At 39.5% G+C, this 26,096-nt stretch overlaps 2 protein-coding genes across 5 annotated transcripts; one reads left to right on the top strand and one right to left on the bottom strand.

Annotated features, from left to right (window-relative positions):
* Positions 1-402: 402 nt before the first annotated feature.
* On the top strand, positions 403-22,974 carry MTIF2 (mitochondrial translational initiation factor 2). 4 transcript variants are annotated; one of them, XM_027555309.1, is made up of 15 exons: positions 403-499; positions 924-1,014; positions 2,787-3,012; positions 3,372-3,483; positions 4,104-4,275; positions 4,747-4,907; positions 5,830-6,006; positions 11,974-12,113; positions 14,846-14,970; positions 16,340-16,544; positions 16,866-17,118; positions 17,752-17,892; positions 19,781-19,945; positions 21,891-22,031; positions 22,753-22,974. In XM_027555309.1, exons 3-15 carry the CDS (start codon positions 2,794-2,796, stop codon positions 22,923-22,925), a joined length of 2,184 nt encoding a protein of 727 aa, XP_027411110.1. In that variant the 5' UTR covers positions 403-499; positions 924-1,014; positions 2,787-2,793; the 3' UTR covers positions 22,926-22,974. The 4 variants fall into 4 exon arrangements, with proteins under 4 accessions (XP_027411110.1, XP_027411109.1, XP_027411111.1 ...); XM_027555310.1 differs by lacking the exon at positions 403-499 and adding an exon at positions 564-781; XM_027555308.1 differs by lacking the exon at positions 924-1,014.
* Positions 22,975-23,830: 856 nt separating this feature from the next.
* RPS27A (ribosomal protein S27a) lies at positions 23,831-26,025 on the bottom strand. The gene is made up of 6 exons (XM_027555319.1): positions 25,965-26,025; positions 25,802-25,866; positions 25,354-25,408; positions 24,920-25,005; positions 24,416-24,547; positions 23,831-24,019 (listed from the first exon to the last, which is right to left on the bottom strand). The coding sequence occupies exons 2-6, from the start codon at positions 25,847-25,849 to the stop codon at positions 23,870-23,872; spliced, it is 471 nt and encodes a 156-aa protein (XP_027411120.1). The 5' UTR covers positions 25,850-25,866; positions 25,965-26,025; the 3' UTR covers positions 23,831-23,869.
* Between the last annotated feature and the right edge of the window lie 71 nt (positions 26,026-26,096).

Genomic DNA, 26,096 nt, shown 5'->3' with positions numbered 1-26,096 from the left:
TACACAGCTGGGGATGAACTGGGATGGGGGCCCACTCTAGCTTTACCACTTCAAATGCCACCCACAGGAGGCGACCTTTAAAAGAGAAAGCGCTCCTTCCTCATCACTAACTCTATCACCGCCGTCCCTTGCATTTCCCCCTTTTTGGAAGTTATGTGTTTTAAGGACTTATTTCTCCCACATTTCCCCGTTTAACTTTCCCTTGAGCGTACTCACGGAGGCCACTCACGGCCCCAGAGTTGCAGTAATTTACTTTCTAGGAAGGGAAGTGATTTGTAAAAGCGATTATTCATCCACGCACAGCAACGTGGGTACGGCTTCGACAAAGGTTACAACTGCTGTTCCGAAGTAGGGACTTCTGAATTCCGAATAGAGCCTCTTCCGGCGGCAACGGAAGCCGGAGAGGGACCGTTTCAGGGACGGACTGGCTGATGGACTGTCCTGCCGGTCCGGAAGGTGATCTCCGCCCCCTTCAGAATCCCGGAGTCCTGGGTCCTAGGTAGGAGCTAGGTGAGGGGCCGAGGGGTGGGTCCCTTAGCCGGGTCGTACTGGGTGGCGTGTATTGTATTTGGCCTAAAGTGTCAGCGGCACAGATGATGAACATTGCGCATTCGGGAGCCTTTCCATGATGCACCTAATCCGTGCGCGACCCTGCTTTAGGCATGATGAAGGAGTTATCCAGCCGGAAGCAGAGGGCTGCTTCCTTTCCCTGAGCGCCGCGGCAGGTGTTCCCCAGTCCCCCGCCTCCGCTGTATTCAAGGCCTATGGGCTCGGGTTCCAGGTGAAGCTACCTTAGATCCGTCGTTCTTGTATAGTGACTTCTTTTTACCTTGCATTTGCACATGAAGTCCAAGGTTTTCAACTGTTTCATTCAGATGTTTGGACCAACGCACCTACATTACTTCCAACATCTTTTTTTTCAGGTTTCATAATAAGAATATCCTAGCGGCAAAGGAACGCCGGAATTGGGAGTCAGAAAGCTTGGGTTCTAGTCCTGACTGTCAGCAATTAGCGGTATGACTTTGGAGAAGGCTTTTTGAGCTCTCTGGACTCCATTTTCCTTTTCTATAAAACGAGAGGCTTGGAATAAGTGGCGAGTTTTCCTTCCAGTTTGGGTATTTGGTTTATTGCCGCCCCCCCTCCCCCCGCCATGTGTATTTCGAATATCTGCCTCAGTGAAATATCTGTGCTTTGGTTAATCTCCATGAAGGATCTTTCCTACCACTGCATTAATTCGTGTCCTTGTTAACTCTGGTTTTAGACTCATTTAAAAAAAAAAAAACAATCTACTCCCCACCCCGTCACCCGCCCGAGAAATTCTTTGCTTCCTGAGCGCTCTACTTCATCCTTCAGGGAAATGTACTCAAATAAGATTGTTTAAATGTGCCTTTCTTGAGGTGTTTAAGAATCATTATACTGAAACATTTTAGAGACAGTGAACTCCAGAGGAAGTGACTCTGGCTTCTTAAACTTTGAATCAACAACCTCAAATGCAGTCCCTAGAAGATGGTGCTAAGGAAATGTTTGCCAAGGAGAAAAGTAGTACTTCTTATGTTCTTTTAGTTGCTCCTTGCTTTAAACACTGGAAAAAAAAAAAAAAAACACTGTAGAAATGCAGTCTTGTTATCAGAAGAAATAGACGACTCAAGGAGGAAAAGACTGTACTACTGAGTTCTGAGCTATACTGTTGAGTTTGATTGTGAGTTTCTCAATAAACTCTTGTTTCATCTGAAGAGTAGTATTCAGGGGCTTCCCTATTGGTTTCATGGTTAAGAATCCTACTGCTACTGCAGACACAGGTTTGATCCCTGGTCCGGGATGATTCCACATGCCGAGGAGCAGCTAGGCCCATGCATTGCAACTACTGGGCCAGTGTTCTAGAGCTCCCCAGTCACAACTACAGATCTCACATGGTGCAGCTGCGGAAACCCTTGTGCCTAGAAGCTGTGCTCTGCAGTGAGAGAAGCCGCCACATTGAGAAGCCTGTGCACCTCAACTAGAGAGTAGCCACCACTCATTACAACTAGAGCCAGCCCATGAGCAGCAACATAGACCAGCACAGGCAAAAATAAATGAATCTTACAAAAAACAAGAGTGATCAAAAAACGTTATTCAATAGGCATTTATTGGATGCCTTCTTCCCACTCTGTTACATCCATTTTTGGGAAACAGCTATGGAAGAACAGAAAATGTTAGGGTTGAAAAGACACTTCCAAGTAGAGGAAGCATATGCAAAGGTTCAAAGATTAGATGACGACCATCAGAGATTATATGTGGGATAGAGCAACAAAAATTGGGGAGGTAGGCGTGAGGGAAATATAAGATTGTAAGAGATGAAGTGAGAGACTAACAGAAGGCAGATAATGAGCCCTTATATAGCATGTTTTGAAGTTGTATATTAAACTGGGGATAATTCCCTTCCAGCCCCCACAAAGGATGTTTAGCAAAGAGTTGATGAGTTCAAATTTGTGTTAAAAAATCACTCTAGTTATTATTTGGTTACTTGATGTTTCAAGAAAAAAAGAGCCCTTATAAGTTATTGTATGTCAGTGTTACTGACATACAAAATCATAAGAATACTAATAGTAATAGTTAATATCTAGAGAATACTTGGTACGACATCCCATCTCTCTGACTGGACTGGGAGCTCGCTCACTGTGGGAACCCAGTTTTACTCATTGTTGAAACATGAGCACAGCGCTTTTCGTGCAGTACATATCCTATTAACGTTTCCTAACTTGATTTCAATATTGACCACAATATTCTTTTACAACTTTTTTTCTTAGGAGAAACATGAACCGGAAGATACTGAAGTTGGAGAACTTGCTACGGTTTCACACTATTTGTAGGCAGCTGCACAGCCTGTGTCAAAGAAGAATGTTGGCACAGTGGAGGCACATGTTTTCATCTGCTTATGCAGTGCAGACAGCTCAGCTATACACCCGACCCTGGCAAACAGATGCACTCCTCAGGGCTGCATTATCTCAACGTAGGCTTCTGGTGACAAAGAAGGTATTTAGAGATTTCTCTGTTATTTGGTCTGAGATGAAAGTTCCTAGACTGATGAGTAGAAGTCCATTTTGAGTATTTTGTCATTTATGAAATCTTTATGCCTTAATGTTATACTCCAGGCAATCAATCTTTGTGAGGAAGGGAGGTTCTAGTTAGCTGTCTAGTGATATTGATGAATTTGATGACTTACATCAGTATATAACAGTGAATTAAGAATGCAAGATTTTAAATTTTAGTCTGAGGTTTGACTACTTATGGGAGAGTTGGTAGAACTAGGAGCCATGACTGTGGTATATATTCCAGAATAAATCTCAAAGTTTTTTCTTCCTTCTTCCTTATGCATTCTGAATATTTAATAGGAAAAAAGATCACAGAAATCTCCATTACCTTCAACAAAATCTAAAAAGGAGGTGGAGGTGTGGCTTGGAATGACTGTTGAGGAGTTGGCCAGAGCAATGGAAAAAGACATAGGTGAGCCAGATAATTTTATAGGAAAAATAGGGAAACATTTTCCTATAAACATGGAATACCTGGTATTTTATTTGCAGTGAGATTCGGGTATTTAAGGATGAAAATTAGACTGGTGGTTTAAAAAGATGTTAAGTAATTCCAATATTTTTCACTTTAGGTGACAGTTCCTAATTAGTTTCTTGGCTCTTTGCCAAATATAGTTCTCCAAGATTTTGTTTTAATAAAAGTGGGAAAGATTTTTTAAAAATTTGAATGAAACTTTCTTTCTCAGAAGTCTTGTGGGCTATTAGAATAAGTCCAAAGGATGTTTTTGGACTGAGAGACTGTTTATACTCATTTACTTTCCCTTTGTTTATCTGTAATTTTCAAATTTTCTTCTTGCACTCATTTTGACAATATTTGTAGTGTAGTACAGGCAAAAAAATATTTGTAGTAATGACTATACAGTACAATAATTACAATACAGTGTAGTAACAATGCAACTTAAAAAAATTATTTATTTGGCTGCTCCACGTCTTGGTTATGGCATGCAGGATCTTTAGTTGCAGCATCTGGGATTTTTTTTTTTTTTAGTTGTGTTTAATTCATGATCCTAAAAGGTTTTATCTTGTTTCACCCAGACTGTGTATATGAATCTTTAATGAACACTGCTATTGACATAGATTCACTAGAAACACACTCACGTTTAGATGAAGTCTGGATCAAAGAAGTGATAAAGAAGTCAGGAATGAAGTTAAAATGGAGCAAATTAAAACAAGACAAAGTCAGAGAAAATAAAGATGCTGTCAAAAGGTAAAATTTAACTGTAAATTGGGGGAAGGAGACAACATTGGTTTTTTTTTTCACACTTTTTAATGGAAAGATTTGACTTAAAATTTCTTTTGCAATTAAAATGATCTGTGAGTATATGTTAACCTTTTATTCAAAGTACTTAAAGCATCAAAAAGTGTATTTTCAGGTTATTATAAAACTCTAAGGGTTATTTTTCTTAGTTTTCTGATTTATGTGTACTGATCCTGAATTTTAAAATTTCATTCAGTTCTGCTCATTGTTATTAAGATGCCAACAGCAGGTGGGCAGTCATTGTATATATTATCGTAAGTCACTGGTATGCATAGAAGAGGAAAATAGTCGTATCTAATCAGAGCTGTATGTTGGGTTTTGTTGTTAAAGGTAGTGCACAGAGGTAACTGCAAATCAGTTCATAGGCTATAAAGTGTATCTGATATTTAAGAAATGAAACTCCTTTGCTGTTAATTGTAGGCCCCAGGCAGATCCAGCTTTATTAATCCCAAGGTCCCCAGTTGTTACTATAATGGGCCATGTTGATCATGGGAAAACGACGTTACTTGACAAACTGCGAAAAACTCAAGTGGCAGCAATGGAAGCTGGAGGCATCACTCAGCACATTGGTGCCTTTCTTGGTATGAACACAAATCACTTTACAATGTGCTTGGGAACCCCACATATTATTTTCTTAAACCAGGTATCATAGTATAAGTATACAAATTTAAAGTAAAAGAAAGGCTAAAGCTTAAAGCCATTAGATGAAATGTATAGCTGGTGGCTGGTAAAGGTTATTTTGTATGTAGTATAAGACGAAAATTATACCTTTTTTATTCTAGCCCATTCTTCAATTCAGTTCAGTTCAGTCGCTCAGTCGTGTCCGACTCTTTGCGACCAATGAGCCTAAGACTCTTCAATACTAGGTTGGGATAGTGTTACCACTCGTAATTAAATAACAGCTGTCATTTGCTGAACACTTAGCATGTGCCCAGCTGTATTCTGAGAACCTTGTATGCTTTATCTTTTTTATCTTCACAACAGCATCGTGAGGTAGGTATTAGTAGTTCTATATACATGTAAAGAGGCTGAGACTTGTTTAGGTTAAGCTACTTGCTTCAAAGTACACAGCTAGTAAAGTGGCAAAGCCAGGATTTAAACCCAACGCTATTGGACTCAAATCCTGAGCTTCTAACTGTGTACTAAGTTACTTGTTGCTCAAAGCAGTTGTGCAGCTCTTGTTTGCTAATGTAGGAGTGGCTGCCTATACAACTATCAGTCTGTTTTTTCCTCTAAATTTCAGTTGGTATTTATATTATATGTATACTGTTATACATTTATATTATAGTCTAGAAATAGGAATAGTTTGAAATGATTACGTAAAAAGAAACTCTAAAGGTCTCACTGGTACGTTACCACTTCATTGTGGATTGATGATCTGTATTGTTCTAATTAAGATTAATGGAAATAATAAAATTATTTTGAAGAATTATTAATTGTGTTGATAAGGTCATGTATGTTCTTATTTGAGTCCTTAGTGATCTTGTATTTCTGTTTCCACAGTCTCTTTGCCCTCTGGGGAAAAGATAACCTTTCTTGATACTCCAGGACATGCTGCTTTCTCAGCAATGCGAGCCAGAGGCACTCAGGTCACTGACATTGTTATATTGGTGGTAGCTGCAGATGATGGAGTGATGAAACAAACTGTAGAATCCATTCAGCATGCCAAAGATGCTCACGGTACTGTGTGGTTCACTTCCTGTATGCTTTTTTCCTTAAAGGATCTACTAAATAGAGTTACTGTTTTTACATGTTGCTCATTTAGTCTTCTTGGGAATTCCAGGATTATTATACCTGTTTAACAGGTAAGGCTCAAAGAAAGTTGAATTGTTTTGCTAAAGACATTATCTACTAAGAAGAGTGTAGCAGGATTCAACTTGGAACTTGTGACCACAAATATAGTCCTTGCTCTACTGTTTACTTACTTGGCATGGTATAACAATTTTAACAGTCTCAAATGACTTTTGAAAAGATTTTTATCAATGAAATTTAAAACAGATATAAAAAATAAGCCTAGAATAATAAACCCCTATGTATCCATTGACTAAATTCATTAGGAGTTCCAAACAGTGATATTCTGAATTCTTCTCTAAAAAGAAACTTTTCCCTCATCTGCTTTAAATAAGTTTTTATTTGGTCAAAGGTATAAAATTGAAACTTTTGGAAATCACTTGGCTATCTTCTTCCTTTTTTGTCCATTTAAAAATTGTAATAGTAAACACCACACATATATTTTGTACATTCATTCTTATTCTGAAATGACCTTACTTTCACTGAGAAAGTACTGTTGTCTTGAGAAAATGTACCTGACAGTGCGTCATGTTCCCTTAGGTTTGTTGGCAAGTTTAAAAAGAAAGGTTGACAGTCATTGATCTAGTCCAGTTTTTTATTTTTCATCTCATAAAGAGGAAAACTAAGACCTAGAAGGTGGCAGGAACTTCTCCCAATTACAGTAAATTTGCATCATGTCTGCATTTGGAATCCAGTCTTCTAGCTTCTGTGTTTCTCTTGTTAATTTTTAATTTCTCAAAGTTGCTTTTGTGGAATGGGCTATGTTCTTAATGATCCTAAGGAATGTAACAAATATGAGTGCGAAATCTGTCAGGGATCCCATAACAAAGCAGTTGGTTGAGACAGGATAAATTCCTTATATCAGCCTTCCTGTACCTGTTCTCTCGGTGTCTGTTAAGTACCAGCTCGTCAATATAGAATGTACTTTTTCCTAAAGTAGGTTGTGGATTGCATAGCTCTTTTGTGTCTGTTCTCAATTTCTGTTCCTTTGATAACTGAGAACATTGTAGACTTGGTGAAACCTAACCAGAGAATTATCTGTATTTTGTGTGAGTTCTCTAATGAGAGGGTATATTTGGTAATGACAAGTAGATGATTAGATTATTTGATTCATTCATTAAGTACACATTTATTGAGACTCTATTATGTGTCAGTCACTGAGCTAAGTGTATGAAGAAAGAGTTGCTGTAAATCCTGAAAGGAAGTTTACAATAATGACCCTTAGCCCTTGGTGAGATGTTGGGTTTTAACAGTGAGTTAAAAGCTTCTGAAAAGAAGAGGCGGATGATCTAGTGGTGGTGGTTGTTGTTCAGTTGCCAAGTCGTGTTCAACTCTTTGTGACCCCATGGACTGTAGCATGCCAGGACTTCCTATTCCTCACCATTTCCCAGAGTTTGTCCAAGTTCATGTCCATTGAAGCAGTGATGCCATCCAACCATCTCATCTTCTGTCACCCTCTTCTCCTTCTGTCTTCAGTCTTTCCAAGCATCAGGGTCTTTTGCAATGACTTGACTGCATCAGTTGGCCAAAGTATTGGAGCTTCAGCTTCAACATTAGTCTTTCCAGTGAGTATTCAGGGTTGATTTCCTTTGGGATTGACTGGTCTGATCTCCTTGCTGCCTATGGGACTCTCAAGAGTCTTCTCCAGCACCGCAATTCAGTTCAGTTCAGTTCAGTCAGTCAGTCGTGTCCGACTCTTTGCCACCCCATGAATCACAGCATGCCGGGCCTCCCTGTCCATCACCAACTCCTGCAGTTCACTCAAATTCACGTCCATCGAGTCAGTGATGCCATCCAGCCATCTCATCCTCTGTTGTCCCCTTCTCCTCCTGCCCCCAATCCCTCCCAGCATCAGGGTCTTTTCCAATGAGTCAACTCTTCGCATGAGGTGGCCAAAGTACTGGAGTTTCAGCTTCAGCATCAGTCCTTCCAATGAACACCCGGGACTGATCTCCTTTAAGATGGACTGGTTGGATCTCCTTGCAGTCCAAGGGACTCTCAAGAGTCTTCTCCAACACCACAGTTCAAAAGCATCAGCTTTCTTCACAGTCCAGCTCTCATATCCATACATGACCACTGGAAAAACCATAGCCTTGGCTAGACGGACCTTTGTTGGCAAAGTAATATCTCTGCTTTTCAATATGCTGTCTAGGTTGGTCATAACTTTCCTTCCAAAGAGTAAGTGTCTTTTAATTTCATGGCTGCAGTCACTATCTGCAGTGATTTTGGAGCCCCCCAAAATAAAGTCTGACACTGTTTCCACTGTTTCCCCATCTATTTCCCATGCAGTGACGGGACCAGATGCCATGATCTTCGTTTTCTGAATGTTGAGCTTTAAGCCAACTTTTTCACTCTCCTCTTTTACTTTCATCAAGAGGCTTTTTAGTTCCTCTTCACTTTCTGCCATAAGGGTGGTGTCATCTGCATATCTAAGGTGATTGATATTTCTCCTGGTAATCTTGATTCCAGCTTGTGCTTCTTCCAGCCCAGCATTTCTCATGATGTACTCTGCATATAAGTTAAATAAGCAGGGTGACAATATACAGCTAAAAAGCATCAATTCTTTGGCACTCTGCTATCTTTATGATCCGACTCTTACATCCATACATGACTACTGGAAAGACCATTGCCTTGACTATACAGACCTCTGTTGGCAAAGTGATATCTTTACTTTTTAATACACTGTCTAGGTTTGTGATAGCTTTCCTGCCAAGAAGCAATCATTTTCTAATTTCATAGCTGCAGTCACCATCTGCAGTGATTTTAGAGCCTAAGAAGAGGAAGTCTCACTGCATGCACATTTTCCCCTTTCTATTTGCTATGAAGTGATGGGACTGGATGACATTATCTTAGTTTTTTGAACGTTGAGTTTTAAACCAGCTTTTTCACTTGCTTCTTTTACCTTCATCAAGACATCTTCACTTTCTGCCATTAGGATGGTATCATCTGCATGTCTGAGGCTGTTGATACTTCTTCCAGCAATCTTGATTCCGGCTTGTAACTCATCCAGCTCAGCATTTCTCATGGTGTACTCTGCATACAAGTTAAATAAACAGGGTGACAATATACAGTCTTATACTCCTTTCAATTTTGAACCAGTCATTTGTTCCAAATGAGGTTCTAACTGCTGCTGCTTGACCTGCATACAGGTTTCTCAGAAGACAGGTAAAGTGTGTGTTAGTCACTCAGTCATGTCCTACTCTTTTTGACCCCATGGACTGTAGCCCACCAGGCTCCTCTGTCCATGGAATTCTCCAGGCAAGAATACTGGAGTGGGTTGCCATTTCCTTCTCCAGAGACAGGTAAGGCGGTCTGTTATTCCCATCTCCTTAAGAGTTTTCCACAGTTTGTTGTGATCCACACTGTCAGAAGCTTTAGTGTAGTCAATGAAACAAAGGTAGATGTTTTTCTGGAGTTCCCTTGCTTTCTCTATGATCCAGCAAATGTTGGTAATTGATCTCTGGTTTCTCTGCCTTTTCTAAACCCACCTTGAACATCGGGAAGTTCTTGGTTCACATACTGCTGAAGCCTAGCTTGAAGGATTTTGAGCATAACCTTACTAGTATAGGAGATGTGTGCAATTGTCTGATTGTTTGAACATTCTTTAGTGTTGCCCTTCTTGGGAACTGGGATGAAGATTGACCTTTTCCAGTTGTGAGGCCATTGCTTGGTTTTCCAAATTTGCTAACATATTGAATGCAGCACCTTAACAGCATCACCTTTTAGGATTTGCAATGGCTCTGCTGAAATCCCATCTCTCCACTAGCTTTATTGGCAGCAGTGCTTCCTAAGGCCCACTTGACTTCACACTCCAGAATGTCTGGCTCTGGGTGAGTGACCACACCATCTTGGTTATCCAGTTCATTAAGAATTTTTTGTACAGTTCTGTGTATTCTTGCCATCTCTTCTCGATCTCTTCTGCTTCTATTGGGTCTTTACCATTTCTGTCCTATCTTATACCCGTCTTAGATGGGTTCCTTTGATATTTCCAGTTTTCTTGAAGAGATCTCTAGTCTTTCCCTTCCCTTCTGTTGTTTTCCTCTTATTTCTTTGCATTGTTCACTGAACAACTCCTTGTTATTTTTTGAAACTGTGCGTTCAGTTGGGTGTACCTTTCCCTTTCTCTGTTGCTTTTTGCTTATTTCCTCAGCTATTTGTAAGGCCTCCTCAGACAACCACTTTGCCTTCTTGCGTTTCTTTTTCTTTGGAATGATTTTGTTCACTGCCTCCTGTACAGTATTACAATATGTCCAGTATTACAGTATGTCCATAGTTCTTCAGGCACTCTGTTTACTAGATCTAATCCCTTGAATCTATTCATCACCTCCACTGTATATTGATAGAAGATTTGATTTAGGTTGTACTTGACTGGCCTAGTGGTTTTCCCTGCGGTTAGTTTAAGTCTGAATGTTCTCTGAGGAGCTGATGATCTGAGCCACAGTCAGGTCCAGGTCTTGTTTTTGATGACTGTTTAAAGCTTCTCTGTCTTCATCTGCAAAGAATGTAATCAGTCTTATTTCTGTATTGACCATTTGCGGATGTCTGGACGTAAAGATGTCTCTAGTGTTGTTGAAAAAGATTGTTTGCTATAACCAGTGCATTCTTTTGTCAGAATTCTGTTAGCCTTTACCCTGCTTCATTTTGTACTCCAAGGCCAAACTTGCCTGTTACTCCAGGTGTCTGTTGACATCCTACTTTTGCATTCCAATTTTTATGATAAATAGGACACCTTTTTTGGTGTTAGTTCTAGGAGGTCTTGTAGGTCTTCATAGAACTGATCAACTTCAGCTCTTTTGGCATAGGTGGTTGGGGCATAGATTTGGATTACTGTGAAATTGAATGGTTTGTCTCGGAAATAAAATAAGATCATTCTGTCATTTTTGAGATTGCACCCAAGTACTGCATTTCAGATTCTTGTTGATTATGAGGGCTTCTCCATTTCTTCTATGAGCTTCTTGCTCACAGTAGTAGATTTAATGGTCCTCTGAATTAAATTCTTCCATTCCCGTCCACTTTAGTTCACTGATTCCTAAGATATTGATGTTTACTCTTACCATCTCCTGCTTGACCACCTCCAATTTACTTTGATTCATGGACCTAACATTCCAGGTTCCTATGCAATACTGTTCTTTACAACATCAGATTTTACTTATATCACCAGACACATCCACAACTGAGAGTCATTTCTGCTTTGGCCCAGCTGCTTCATTCTTTCTGGAGTAACTGTCCTCTGCTCTTCCCCAGTAGCCTATTGGGCACCTTCTGTTCTGTGGAGCTCACTTTCAGTGTCATATCTTTTTGTCTTTTCATACTGTTCATGGGGTTCTCCAGGCAAGAATACTGCAGTGGTTTGCCATTCCCTCCTCCAGCGGATCATGTTTTGTCAGAATGCTCCACTGTGACCTGTCCATCTTGGGTGGCCCTGCATTGCTTCATTGAGTTACACAAGCCCCTTCACCACGATAAGGCGATGACCCATGAAAGGGTGATCTGGTGGTAGAGTTGGATTAGAGTCTTCTCTTGATCTTTTTTTCTGGAAGTTATCTCTAGTGTAGTTGCTGATCCTGCTTTCAGGTCTAAGGATAGGCCTTTCTCTGCCCTTAATACTGTTGTGGTTTTGTTTTTTAATCATCGTTAATTGTCTAGTCTTAATTCAGAATCTTACACTTGCTGTTTTGACATCTCTTATCTGGAATCCTTCATGTGTAGAAAGCAGGGTAGGGTGGGTCTAAAGTGGGTCTTTTGTTAGATAAATACAGTCACTGAGTCAAGAGAAAGCCAGAAAATTTTGTGTTTTGATGTGAATACCTGGAGTTGAAGTGCCATCATTTGCACTCTTAACTCTGTTTCTTTCAGTTCCTATTGTCCTTGCCATAAACAAATGCGACAAAGCTGAGGCGGATCCTGAGAAAGTGAAGAAAGAACTGCTAGCATACGATGTGGTATGTGAGGATTATGGAGGTGATGTTCAAGCAGTGCACGTCTCTGCACTCACGGTGAGTACAGGTGTGTCCAGATAAGAGTGCTGCATGAAGTGCACAGAGTGCCTTGTAGCTCAAGAACATTTTGACCCACAGAATTTCTGTCATCATTTAAAAATTCTCTCAGTACTCAGTAAAGCTGGTGCCTTTATCCTGGTTTGGCAGATTAGAAATTAGTCTCAGAAAGGTCAGTCACCAGTCCACGAGAATCAGGCTTAAAGTGTGCTTTACTTACTATGAGATACTTAGAATGAGGAGAGTAAGTGGTAAATGTTGCAGGGATAGATAGGATAATAGTAGGCTAAAGACTTATTTTAAGCAGAAATTTGGTTGGTAATAAAAAAGTGCCTGTTTTTAAGTGAAAAGTTATAGACTAGGTCTTACGGCACTTAAGAGCGATTTAACAAATAAAACTTTTTACTAATACAGTGTTATAATATTTGGATTCATTCTGTTATTGATTGATCTAATGCTTCTATGAGTTAAATAACTATAAGTTTTATAGTGTTATTTGTGATGAATTCCATTTTCTTTTCATTACCAATTATTCTTTTTAAAATAATTTTATTTATCTGTTTATTTTATTTTTTCTGTGCTGGATCTTCATTGCTGCTCAGGCTTTTATAGTTTTGGCAAGCAGGGGTTACTTTCTAGTTGCGATATGACGGCTTCTCACGGCAGTGACTTCTCTTGTTGCTGTTGCTGGGCTCTGGAGCACAGGTTCAGTAGTTAGGGCGCACCGGCTTAGTTGCTCCTTGGCATGTGAGATCTTCCTAATCAGGGACCGAACCCTTGTCTCCTGCATTGGCAGGCAGATACTTTACCACTGAGCCACCAGGGAAGCCCATTAAATTACCAGTTATTCTTTTCTGGATAAAAAAACACCAAAGAAACTCAGTACCTGTTTTGTGACAGCACTTTCCAATTCTCTTGTCTTCTACAGGTAGCTACTAAGTAACAATTTTCTTTTTTGTTCATTCTGACCATATTCCATGGTTTACTTATAATATGGACTTTTTTCCTTCTGATCATTCACTGAAGAAATTTTACTTTATTTGGCCACTTTCCTCCAGTTAAGTCTCATTTTATCTTTACTTTTCCTAAATTTATTCCTCTAAGATGATTAGAAGTTATGCCTCCATTAATAATAAAACTGCCTCTTTTTTTCTGAAACTCATAAAATGCCACCTTACTTTTTTATCTTTCTACTGTACCTTGATTTTTACTCCACTCTGAAAACTGGATGGCAAGAAGAGAACATTTGAAGACATGACTGCTTTTTCTGCCTAGAGACCATCAGATGAGTGAATAGATAGATGTGACTCTGCTTACATGAATTTGAACGCATGGCAGATATGATTCCTGGGGGGTGGAGGTAAGAGAGTAGGAGGGCAGTAAGATGAGGCCTTCTTTTCCAAGATGGAATAGGGGACTTTACATGCAAAGAAACAACCCCAACTCTGCTTTTCAGAGCAGCATTTTGTAAACTGAAATAAATACTAGGGATTAAGTAGATGGGTAAACGAGACCAGTCCTGGGTGTTCATTGGAAGAACTGATGCTGAGGCTGAAACTACAATACTTTGGCCACCTCGTGTGAAGAACTGACTCATTGGAAAAGACCCTGATGCTGGGAGGGATTGGCGGTAGGAGGAGAAAGGGATGACAGAGGGTGAGATGGCTGGATGGCATCACCGACTCGATGCACATGAGTTTGGGTGAACTCCGGGAGTTTGTGATGGACAGGGAGTCTTGGCGTGCTGTGATTCATGGGGTCTCAAAGAGTCGGACATGACTGAGCGACTGAACTAAGCAGAGTGTTTAGTTAGTTTTGTTAAGGTTGTCTCTATTGTTTCACACTTTGTAACAACTGTGAGCAGTCTCTTAGCTAACATGGACAATGGAAAACTTTTGCTCATCAATTCCAATTGCATCACTAGTTAATCAGCTACATGATCTTGGAGCCTTAGAAAGCACAATAAACAGAGATCATTAAAGGTGAAAGAGTCATCTAATCTAGCCCTTTCAATTTACAACTGAGGAAAGGCAATTCAGAGAGTGGAGAAGGAAATGTACACCCACTCCAGTGTTCTTGCCTGGAGAATCCCATGGACAGAGGAGCCGGGCGAGCTGCAGTCAAGTCCATGGGGTCACAAAGAATTGGACATGACTGCGTGACTGAACAACAACAACGAATGCAGAGAGGTGAAGTGATTTTCAAGGTTGCACAGCTGAGTAGAGTGTAGCTTATAGCCTGGGTCTAGTCAGTGCTTTGTCTCCTCATTTATTTAATAAGTAGTATTTCATTGAATTCTTGAGTGATCAAAATGAAATCAGTGAAAGCTTATTTAATTGACTAGAACTTCACATGTAAAGTAGCATTGTAAAGTAAGTGAGAGGAAGAAAACTCATCTGTGGAAACTAAGGAATGAGGGTGAAAGAAGCATGTTTATAAAAGGGTATTGACAAGCACTAGTACCTATTCTTTGAAAAATAATACAGCCACCGCTCCTTGCAAGATCTGTCCCAGGGTCAGATTTTTCTTGCGTCTCTCTTTTCTTCCTTCCTTTCCTCTCTCCCTCCCTTCCATCCTTCTTTCCTTCCTTCTTATAGGTTAATTTCTGTTTTTTATGCTTAAAGAGAAAAGTATCGCTGTCAGGGATTGTTTGACTTTCTGATCCTGGTATTTACATTTACAGATAATATTTATTAATGTATATTAACAACTCCTTTTTGTTTGTTTTTAAGGGTGAAAACATGATGGCTTTGGCAGAGGCAACTATTGCTCTTGCAGAAATGTTGGAATTGAAAGCAGACCCTACTGGTGCAGTTGAAGGAACAGTAATAGAATCTTTCACAGACAAAGGAAGAGGGTAGGTCTGTTCAAATGCATACGTTCTAATAATTTTATTTCATTGTTTTTGTGACCTGATTATATAACCATATATTATTATATGGATTGCATATTATTGTTAATACATGAACAGTATTTTCAAAGCATTTGTTTTTAAAAGGTTTTTATTGCACTGCCACACAGAACCCAACATGCAGTTATCAAGAGACCATAGCAACTATGTGTACACATTTAGTAGTCTTATTTGGGTGACTTAGTAGTTCAGTTTGTTTGATTTTTGTTTTTTTTCCCCACTGACTTAGCTGAATTGGTAAAATCTTATAGGCTAACATAAATTAGAATGAAATAGCAATTGTTGCATTTTTGGGTTTCTAAATCCTTTATGTCCTTACCCATTAATATATAGTAAGATTGTTGGAATAGTGTTCTCATCTTTAATTTCCCTCCTTATTAGCAGAAGAGGTCTTTTCACTGCTTAACTTATTAGTTATAGAAAGAGGATTAGGATTTTGTCAAAATACTCAGCTATCTGCACCCTTCACCACCATAACCTTACAAGAAATATTTTTGTGTGTTTTCTTCTTTTTTTAAATTGTGGTAAAAGGTACATAATATTAAATAACCATCTTAACCGTTTTTAAATGTACAGTTCAGTAGTCTTAAGTATATTCATATTGTTGTGCAACAGATCTCTAGAACTCTCATCTTGCAAAACAAACTATTCCCATATAGTGTTAATTTCCCCTTTCCCTTCCCCCACCCTTTGGCAACACCTTTCAGTAGTGTTTCTGTGCTTTTCAGTGCTTCAGATATTTTGTATGAGTGGAATCATATAATATTGTCCTTTTTGGCTAACTCATTTCACTTAGCATAATGTTCATTTAGGAGGTTCACCCATATTCTAGCATGCAACAGGATTTTTTTTTTCTTTTTCAAGGTTATATATTACTGCATTATATGTATATACTGCATGTTCTTTATTGATTCTTCCATTAATGGACACTTAGGTTACAATTATGAAAAACGTTTTTATAGTATGAAAATTGAATAGGTTGAAGGCAGGAGGAAAAGGGAACGACATTGGATGAGATGGTTGGGTGGCATCAGTGATTCAGTGGACATGAGTATGAGGAAACTCTGGGAGATGGTGAAGGAAGGGGAAGCCTGGCGTGCTGCAATCCATGGGGTCACAAAGAGTTGGACACGAATGAGCAACTGAACAGAAAATAGTATGAAAAATTATTTGAGAAGTTAAGAAGTGATGGAATTAACCCTGTTTGTTCATATTAATAAATATTTTGTAATCTCTTAAAGGTATCTTTACTTGAGAAAGTGCTATTACATCATGATTATGGCATTAAGAATATATGCTTTTATTTTCATATTAGTCCTGTTACTACAGCTATAATTCAAAGAGGAACTTTGAGAAAAGGCTCCATTCTGGTTGCTGGAAAGAGTTGGGCAAAAGTACGCTTAATGTTTGATGAAAATGGCAGAGCAGTCAATGAGGCCTATCCTAGCATGCCAGTGGGAATCATAGGCTGGAGAGACCTCCCTTCTGCAGGAGATGAAATTCTTGAAGTAGAATCTGAGGTATATTAAGCTTAATTCCTATAATGTAGAATATGATATAGTGATTTAAAATGTCAGTCTATAATGTTACAGTACAAAATAAGTAATGTTAATCCAGTACTATAACATGTGTGAGTGGCCAGTGATGTCATTTTAGAGTTTGGCTGTAGAATTTTTAGCAGTTTGAGATTGGATTTTTAAATAATTTCAAATTTACACAAAGCCTCCATATTAAAGTTTTAATTGGTGGTTTCATATATGAGTTAAGCTAATTTTATAGTGGAGGAAAAAACCAGCAGTTATTGGTTTCTGTTAAGTAATTCCCTTTCTCCCCCTGTAAAGCCAAGGGCACGTGAAGTTGTTGACTGGAGAAAGTATGAGCAAGAACAGGAGAAAAATAAAGAGGATTTAAAATTAATAGAAGAAAAGCGAAAGGAACACCAAGAAGCACATCGGAAAGACCGCGAGAAGTATGGCACTGTGCACTGGAAGGAGAGGTCATATATAAAGTACAGAGAAAAAAGACAGCAGCAGCCCTTAAAGCCGAAAGAGAAACTAGAAAGAGATTCAAATGTGCTTCCTGTAATTGTTAAAGGTGACTTTTAAAAGATTTTATTTTACAACTCATTTTTTGTCATTTTTTCATATTTTGTCATTCTCTTATTAATTTGGGCCATAAGCTGAAATGATTTCAGTATTTTGGAAGGGAATTTTTAAAAGCTGAGATATAATTGACATGTAACATTTTCATAATGATTCAGTATTTGAATATATGGTGAAATGACCACCATAGTAAATCTAGTTAGCATCTCTCACTAATACATAGTTATAAAATTTTTCTTGAACACTTTTAAGATTTGCTCTGTTAGCAGCTTTCAAATAAGCAGTGCAGTATTATTAACTATAGTCACTGTGCTGTATATTACATCCCATTATGTATTTATTTTATAGCTGGAATTTTGTTCCTTTTGACCCTCTTCACCCTTTTCGCCCGCCTCCACTGAGGGAGATTTCCTTCAACAATTTTCTTGTGACTTTTGCTGTAAATGTATATCTGGTTCATTATACTTTGTTCAGCTAAGAAGGTATTTATCACGCTAAACCTAAATAAGAATATATTCCATGATAAATGCCATTCTAGTTACTGCTTTAAATAGATTATTACAATTTTGAGTCTGTTAATTCCTAACTCCTAACATCAGTATTTTTAAACTTTTGCTGCATTTAGGTGATGTTGATGGTTCTGTTGAAGCCATTTTGAACGTTATGGATACCTATGATGCTTCACATGAGTGTGAACTAGATTTGGTACATTTCGGTGTGGGTGATATTAGTGAAAATGATGTCAACCTTGCTGAAACATTTCATGGTAAGTTTCCCATTTCCTGTTTAACTGTGTTCCCTAGAACACACTCTGAACCTTTCACTTTTGTCTTTTTTGCTGGGCTGCTGACACCTGACATTTACTCTCCATCCGAATTCCCCTTCCTGTTGGCAGTCCAGTCCCAGCTAGCGATTGCATCCTGCACAGGATGTGCAGTACTGCAGGCACAGCCCCACTGGTCATTGTTGTACTGAACTCTTGGGGAACTATTTCAAGCCCCAGGAGTGTTTCTTGATGTTTTTTTTGCCCAGTGTACCATTACTGCCACCTCATCTCGCCCAGATCCCGAACTAAACCAAGCTTGGTTCTCTCTTTCACTTAGATTTTTGAATGCTCCTGAAATCTGCAGTCAGCCTATTCAGTGTTATCTTTTACTTTTGACTGCCTATTTTTGTTCACTTGTAATTTTATAAATTATATTTTTCTTAGATCAAAAGCTCCTTTTAGCTTTAAATACCTCGAAAGCAAGGGGACTATTAATAAGTCAAACTTACGTTATACAGAATGGGGACTCATGACTGCATGACTGTCACTTTGACTAGGTTTAACATCTAGGCAAAGCACCAATTTTACTGAATTAGTGAATCATTTAGGAAGGAGGTAGTTCATGACCTAACTTGATTAGAATTAGTTGTTACCTCTACTACTGAAATGGTGTCTTCCATAATGCTGGCTATTTCAAAGTCCTTTATGGGCACTGACTATACTATTAATGTAAATAGTGTGGTGTGTTGAACGATTTCTTAATGACAAGATTTTCAAGGTGGTTGTGTTTTTCTCCTGACTAAGCCATTTGCTTTAATTTTTTCACTTGTTTAAGGAAAGTGTTTTGCTTTTGCTTCCCCATTTGTTCTTTGGTAAAATGGTCAGCTCCATGGTACTTTTTTCATTTCTTAAATAACTCTTGACCTTTTCTAATTAAGTAACTACAGTTGACACTTGAACAACATGGTTTTGAACTGTGGGTCCACTTATACATGGATTTTTTTCAGTACTAAATATTACAGTACTACAAGATCTGAGGTTGGCTGACTCCTTGGATGTGGAAGAACCACATTTATATGGAGGGCCAACTATAAGTTACTCTTGGATTTTCAACTGTCTGGAGGATCAGCATCCCTAACACCTGTGTTGCTTAAGGGTCATGTGTTTTTTTTAACATCTTTTGGTCGGCTGAATACTTCAGAGCAAAGCACAAAAGTTGTGGGCTATAAGATTGTAATTAATAACAATTATTAAAATAATGTAATAATACTTTAGCTATAATCATTTTTTTATTTCCCTGGTGTAAAAATTAACATTTAGCGTATCACCTGGCACCTTTTGGGAGAAGGCAATGGCACCCCATTCCAGTACTCTTGCCTGGAGAATCCCATGGACGGAGGAGCCTGGTGGGCTGCAGTCCATGGGGTCGCTAAGAACCAGACACAACTGAGCGACTTCACTTTCACTTTTCACTTTCATGCATTGGAGAAGGAAATGGCAACCCACTCCCGTGTTCTTGCCTGGAGAATCCCAGGGACGGGGGAGCCTGGTGGTATGCCCTATGGGGTCGCACAGAGTCGGACACGACTGAAGCGACTCGGCAGCAGCAGCAGCTGCACCTTTTGGGCACTTTAAATGTTTCCTAAACGAACATTAAACATCATAAAGAACACTTAAAAATCGAAGAAATTTTCCTTGTTTAGTAAGACATAACAGAAATTATAAAATATTTTTATTAATTTGAAAACTAGCTTTCATGAGAAAATATTATAGAATTTCTCTCTCCTACTTGCTTTTAACTTACATAGAAGCAAAAAATTTAGATTTGAGTTTTTGCTTGAAAGACTGTTTAATGCAATATTTGTGCTACTTTATTTATGCTTTCCAGGTGTTATATACGGCTTCAATGTGAATGCAGGCAATGTTATCCAGCAGTTGGCTGCAAAAAAAGGAGTAAAAATTAAACTTCACAAAATCATTTACCGTCTTATTGAAGATTTGCAGGAGGAACTGAGCAGCAGATTGCCCTGCATTGTGGAAGAGCACCCAATAGGTGAGTGTTCACTGAATGGTACTTCTAAACATTCAAGCAAAGTTTAAGGGGAAATGTATTTCACTGTTTAAATATGTTCACTCTTCCAACACATATCCTGTGTTCTAGAAAAAATGACTACTGTAGATAAGGGTTCAGCATAATTTCATCTGAATTATAAACACCTGGCCTCTGTAAGGTGTTATGCTTTGGCTGTGAGGATGTAAAGGCAATAAGGCAGTAAGAACGTGCCCTCTAGTTAGACATAAACAACTCATAATACAAAGTAGACTGGATGGAGGCATAAAGGTTAATAGTGTTGTGGAAGGAGCCATTGATTGTGTCCTGCAACTGGCAGAGAAATCCACCATAAGAAGAAAACTTACATTAAATATTTAATATTTAAAATTATTTTTTCTAACATATCCTTTGGCCAGATTAAAGGCTAAAGTATACAGACTCACTTCCAGTTCAGTTGTTTAATTTGCTTTAGCCCACCCACTTCCTCCATACACAGTTTTTTCCTGGGCCATTTAATTGTAAATTTGAGGTATTGTATTCATCCCTAAATACTGGGTTGACCAAAAAGTTCGTTTGTAAAAACCCAAACGAACATTTTGGCCTACCCAGTGTTATTTTCTAAACACAAGGATGTTTTTATAAAACCACAAATATCAAACTTAGGAAATTGAACATTAATACTGTAAGTCAACAGTCCATGTTGTGTCTATAATGTACTTTATAGCTATATATTTTTCCCCTGGTCCAGGATGACAGATTTAAAAAAAACATTTGGCTGCACCAGGTCTTGGTTGCAGCATGTGGGATCTAGCTCCCCGACCAGGGATTATACCTGGGCCCCTGGCATTGGGAGCATGGAGTCTTAGCCACTGGACCACCAGGGACGTTCCCTGTTCTTTTTTTGACCTTGACATTTTTGAAGTGTTATAGGCCAGTGTGGAGAAGGCGATGGCACCCCACTCCAGTACTCTTGCCTGGAAAATCCCATGGACGGAGGAGCCTGGTAGGCTGCAGTCCATGGGGTCGCTAAGAGTTGGACACGACTGAGCAACTTCACTTTCACTTTTCACGCATTGGAGAAGGAAACGGCATCCAGTGCTCTTGCCTGGAGAATCCCAGGGACGGGGGAGCCTGGCGGGCTGCTGTCTATGGGGGTGCACAGAGTCACGACTGAAGCGACTCAACACCAGCAGCAGCAGCAGCATAGGCCAGTGACTTTGTTAAATGTACTTTAATTTGGATTTGTCTGTTTGCTCATGATGAGAGTATTTTCATTTTTGGTCCACGATGCAGATTTATTTTAGGCTCTTCTGACCTGCTAAACATGATCACACAGAGATTTATTATGTTCTTGTGGTAAGAGCAATTTAGAAAAGTCATGAGGATTTCTAGGAGGAAGTGAACACCAAATAGCACTAACCCTAGAAAACTAGTACATTCTAGTGTGTGATACCATGTCGTATTCGAATGTTTCAAATTTCAGTCAGTAAAAAAACTGAGTTGAATCAGAGATTTAGTACTCTTAAGTGTGTATAATCTACCAGTGGTGAGCTTAGTAAGATGATCCAGTTGAGAAACTGTATTGAAGGATGACTGAGAACTAGCTTTTCACGAAGTAGACAGAAATTACACTCAATTTACAATCAACTATTAGCATCTTCTGCATTTTATTCAGCCAAAACAGTAAACATGTTTCTTTTATTCATTCTTTTGGTAAGTACATTTCCAAATTCTTTTGGTAAGTACATTTCCAAGGATTTTTATGCTTTTATTTCTAATATTGGCCAGGAAAATAAGTCGTGGAATCAGAGAAAATCGAGACTTCTTTACCAGAGTTTGTATTTTTTCCTCACGCCTTTAATTTTTGCTGTGCAGAATGTCAGAAATTATGTATTTGTCAAGAATTTCTGTTTTCAGTATACTTAACATTCTTGTCTTCCTAAAGGTGAGGCTTCTATACTAGCTACCTTCTCTATAACAGAAGGGAAGAAAAAAGTTCCTGTGGCTGGCTGCAGAGTCCAAAAGGGACAGATAGAAAAGCAAAAAAAATTTAAGTTAATCCGCAATGGACATGTTATTTGGAAGGGTAAGCAACATAAAACTGTTTCTTTCATATCCAGTCACTAAAAACCTGATTTCGGGTTACCATCTGAGGTCTTTCTCTACCCTAGTCTTAGCTCAGGTCACCTCTTGCTAACTCGTATCTGGCCTCCGGTCCCAATGATTCCCACAGGATTGTTAGTTCCCGTCTTAATGTTCTAAGGTTCTAAAAATTGACCCCAAACTACCTTTCCAGCCATGTGTGCTAAGTTGCTTCAGTTGTGTCCGGCTCTTTGTGACCCTGCAGACTAAGGCCCACCAGACTGTCCAGTTTTTCAGCAAGAATACTGGAGTGGGTTGCCATGCCCTTCTCCAGGGGATCTCCCAGACCCAGGGACTAAACCCATGTTTTATATCCTGCACCAGGCAGGCAGGTTCTTAACTAGGGCCACCTGGGAAGCCCTTTGAGCCATGTCTACTTATTTCCATCCTCTAACCACCTTTGCCTGCAGTGTCATCCTGGTTTAGCTCATCCAAGTCCTGAGAACCACCCCATCCCTTGCAGTGTTACCTTTAAAAAGGAAGATTACTACAGCCACGTAACTTTTCTACCCTTTTCCTTGGTATTTAGCCCCATCATGTAACATGGAAGAAGTGTAAAACCTGTGTAATTTTCCTTGTAGTCTGCTGTTGTAGCAGACAACAGTACTTGCTGGACACTTATTTGTTGACTATATGAACCCTATATTTTCTTTTTTCCCCTAAAGGCTCATTAATCTCACTGAAACACCATAAAGATGATACTGCAGTTGTCAAAACTGGAATGGACTGTGGTCTTAGTTTGGATGAAGAAAAGATAGAATTTAAAGTGGGAGATGCTATTATTTGTTACGAAGAAAAAGAAGTTCCAGCCAAGACTTCTTGGGATCCAGGATTTTAAAATTATTTAAAAATATACAAATGATTAAATGTTTTTGTCTTATTATAGAGCAACTAGTTTTGTTTTACTGAAAGTATAGTTCACCACTCACTACTGGTCAAGAAGCTCTACCAAGCTTTAACTGATGTTTAACTGTTAAAATACTACAGTCCTAGGAAACCTTATTTAAGAATGCATACAACTAGAAATCCTCGTATGGGAAAATATGGCTAAAGGAAACTATTACTGGTGTATGACTGAATCTTAAAATCTGTTTTAAGTTTCAGGTGCTTTAGTTCAGTGATCCTGAACTGTGCTCTAGAGACAAAATGAGGTACCAATACTAGGAAACCATATTTTTTAGCATCAACACTACCAGTAAGTAAACATTAGAATTTACACACTTAGCACTGAATAATAGCATGTACCCTTTGCATTGCCAACAGCAAATATTGAGCCAAACCACCCAGAGACTTGGGATGGATGAATTGGCAACTCATGAGCTCAGCCTTTAAACTTCATTTGTAGGAAACAAGTATTTTGTTGCTTTTTAAGGCAAGGTTGTAATACCAATTCACACAAACCTGTGTTTCCCAATCTGCAGGGGTGAGGAAGAGCATATATAGTTCTTGCCCACCCTCGGGTCATCTGGCAATGTGGATACTTTTGGCTGTGGGGAGGGGTGGTATGCTCATGGCATCAAGTGGGTAGAGGCCAGGAATGCTGTTCATTATCCTACTGATGCACACCAAGGCCCCTACAACCAAGAATTATCAGTCTAAATGTCAATCCTGCTAAGGCCAAAATAACTGGCTTAAATCTAAACAACTGATACTAAATACAACATAATTCTGCAAAGTACAGGTTACTTTAGAAAATCTGATGCTTAAAGTCCACTTTTAAAGGCAGTGCAATAAAACCCAACATTTAAATGTTAGCTCATATCTTTATTAACCAATATACAATTACTTGTCTTCTGGTTTGTTGAAACAATAGGTCAGACAACATTTGCCACAATAATGTCTGTCAAAGTGACTGGCCATAAAAACTCCAGCACCACATTCATCTGAGGGACACTCCCGGCGAAGGCGACTGATTTTGCCATTCTCATCCACCTAAAAAGCAGAAACTTGCTATTAAGATAATCTTGCAACATATTCTGAAGTCTAAGTGACTCAAAATATTTATCCTTTAAATTACACGACAATGATAGTTTTTAATATTCACAAACCAAAGCATCCCAAATTCTCACCAGTAATTAGTACAACAAAGAGTTGAGTTTTTAAAGTCCAGCCATGCAAGTAATGGACAGAGTTAAGACCTGAACCCAACTGACATTAGAACCCAAAGCTTAGTTGAAATGAAGTAGCTACAGGTAATCCCCATTACATAAAGCCCAATCAAATACCAAAACAGGAAAAAAACTCCAAACTTCTTTAATAAAAAAGAGTTTGAAACCAGAAATGCAAACAAAATTATTCATCTATAGACAAAAAAGTTATTTGGCCCACCTTATAGTATTTCAGAACAGCCAATTTAACCTTCTTTCTCTTATGCTTGTTCTTCTTGGGAGTGGTGTAAGACTTCTTCTTTCTTTTCTTAGCGCCACCACGAAGTCTCAACACTAGATGAAGAGTGGACTCCTGTTATTGAACAGAGAATGAAACAGGCTTTAAAAATGCCTACATTAATGCTAGTGTTCAGAGAAGAGACAACTAGTATCATGCACCTTCTAACTGGATGTCAAGCACAGCCACAGATGATGGAATGTTGGGGGGCGGTTATCTGATTCTTACATAAACTGCTATAGAAAGGTTAAATAACATCATGGGATGCAATGTGCAAAAATCCAAAATGTAGGGGTCTGTAGCAGCACTTCTCAAATGCTGATGCAAGAATCACCTGGGATACTATTGCTAATTGAATGCTATTCTCCCTACTTTTGAATGCTGGTCAAAATTCCCAGTTGTAAGACATATATTTATACTTAAAGGGCTGCTTTCCTCCAAACAGACCTTTTGAATGTTGTAGTCAGACAAAGTACGTCCATCTTCCAGTTGCTTGCCAGCAAAGATCAGTCTTTGCTGGTCAGGAGGAATTCCTAATGGGAAACAAGTTGAATACATAAATTAAGTGATAGCAAATTAAGCATATCTGCTCAAGATTTACAATCCTGAATCAAGTAAATGGTACTGACAGTCATCAGTGAGTACTCACTACAGTAAAGGTGTAACTGTAAATGTTTACACATTTTAATCTCATTTATTCTTAATATAGGTTAACACAGCCACTTTACAGAAGACGCTAAGAGTGTAAATTAGCCAGCTCGTTTGAATTCACACACGTCTACTGTGTTATTCCAAAAGCATTTTCGTACAACGCGTTTCACAGCAAGTATGTCTAGGGCCTGTCTACATATGAGTTTTTGAATCAGAAAATATCAACTTGCCTTCTTTATCCTGGATCTTGGCCTTTACATTTTCTATTGTATCCGAGGGCTCGACCTATGAGTTTTAAAACGCAAACATTGGTACTAGAGTAAGAAACTTGAAAGTTCCCCAGGAACCGAGCTGGTGGGGGCCGAAGCCTACCTAGCAAACCCCCGGATTGCGTGGCCGGGCCACACGTGCTCGCGCCCACCTACAGGAGCGCCTCCCTTCCACCGCGCGACGCCGGCTCCGGCTACCCTGTCGGAACGCCTTGAGGTGACACGCTCGGACTTCAGTCACAGAAAACGCGCCCTAGGCCGCGGCTCAGCAAACAACCCTCACTTCAAGGTGAGATTTTAGAAGCCCGGCTCACAAACGCGTTGTACGGCGGAAAGCAGCGCGCGTGCAGAAATCCGCCTCAGGCCCTCCCTCCTTCAGGCCGCGGCTTCTCCCCGGCCTGGCCCGTACCTCGAGAGTGATGGTCTTCCCCGTCAGGGTCTTCACGAAAATCTGCATCTTGGCGGCGGTTCCACCTGAGGGTGAGGAAAAGGAGGAGACGGATGAGACCCGGAGACACACAAGGGGCGATGGCAAGTTACGGGCCAGAGCGCGGCCGCATGCACACACTCACCGCAGATGGCGGATCCGAAAGGAAGGCCGCGCGCTGGTCCTGGAGTTTTCCGGGCGCTCCAGGAGGCCCCGCCTCCTAGGCGGCCACACCAAGTGCCTGAACACTGTAGCAGCGGCTGTCCAGCCACATGCC

The sequence above is a fragment of the Bos indicus x Bos taurus genome, chromosome 11 (assembly GCF_003369695.1).
Source record: "Bos indicus x Bos taurus breed Angus x Brahman F1 hybrid chromosome 11, Bos_hybrid_MaternalHap_v2.0, whole genome shotgun sequence".
NCBI classification, from domain to species: domain Eukaryota; kingdom Metazoa; phylum Chordata; class Mammalia; order Artiodactyla; family Bovidae; genus Bos; species Bos indicus x Bos taurus.
The sequence above is the reverse complement of the archived record's forward strand: the minus strand, read 5'-3'. Positions and strand labels throughout refer to the sequence as shown.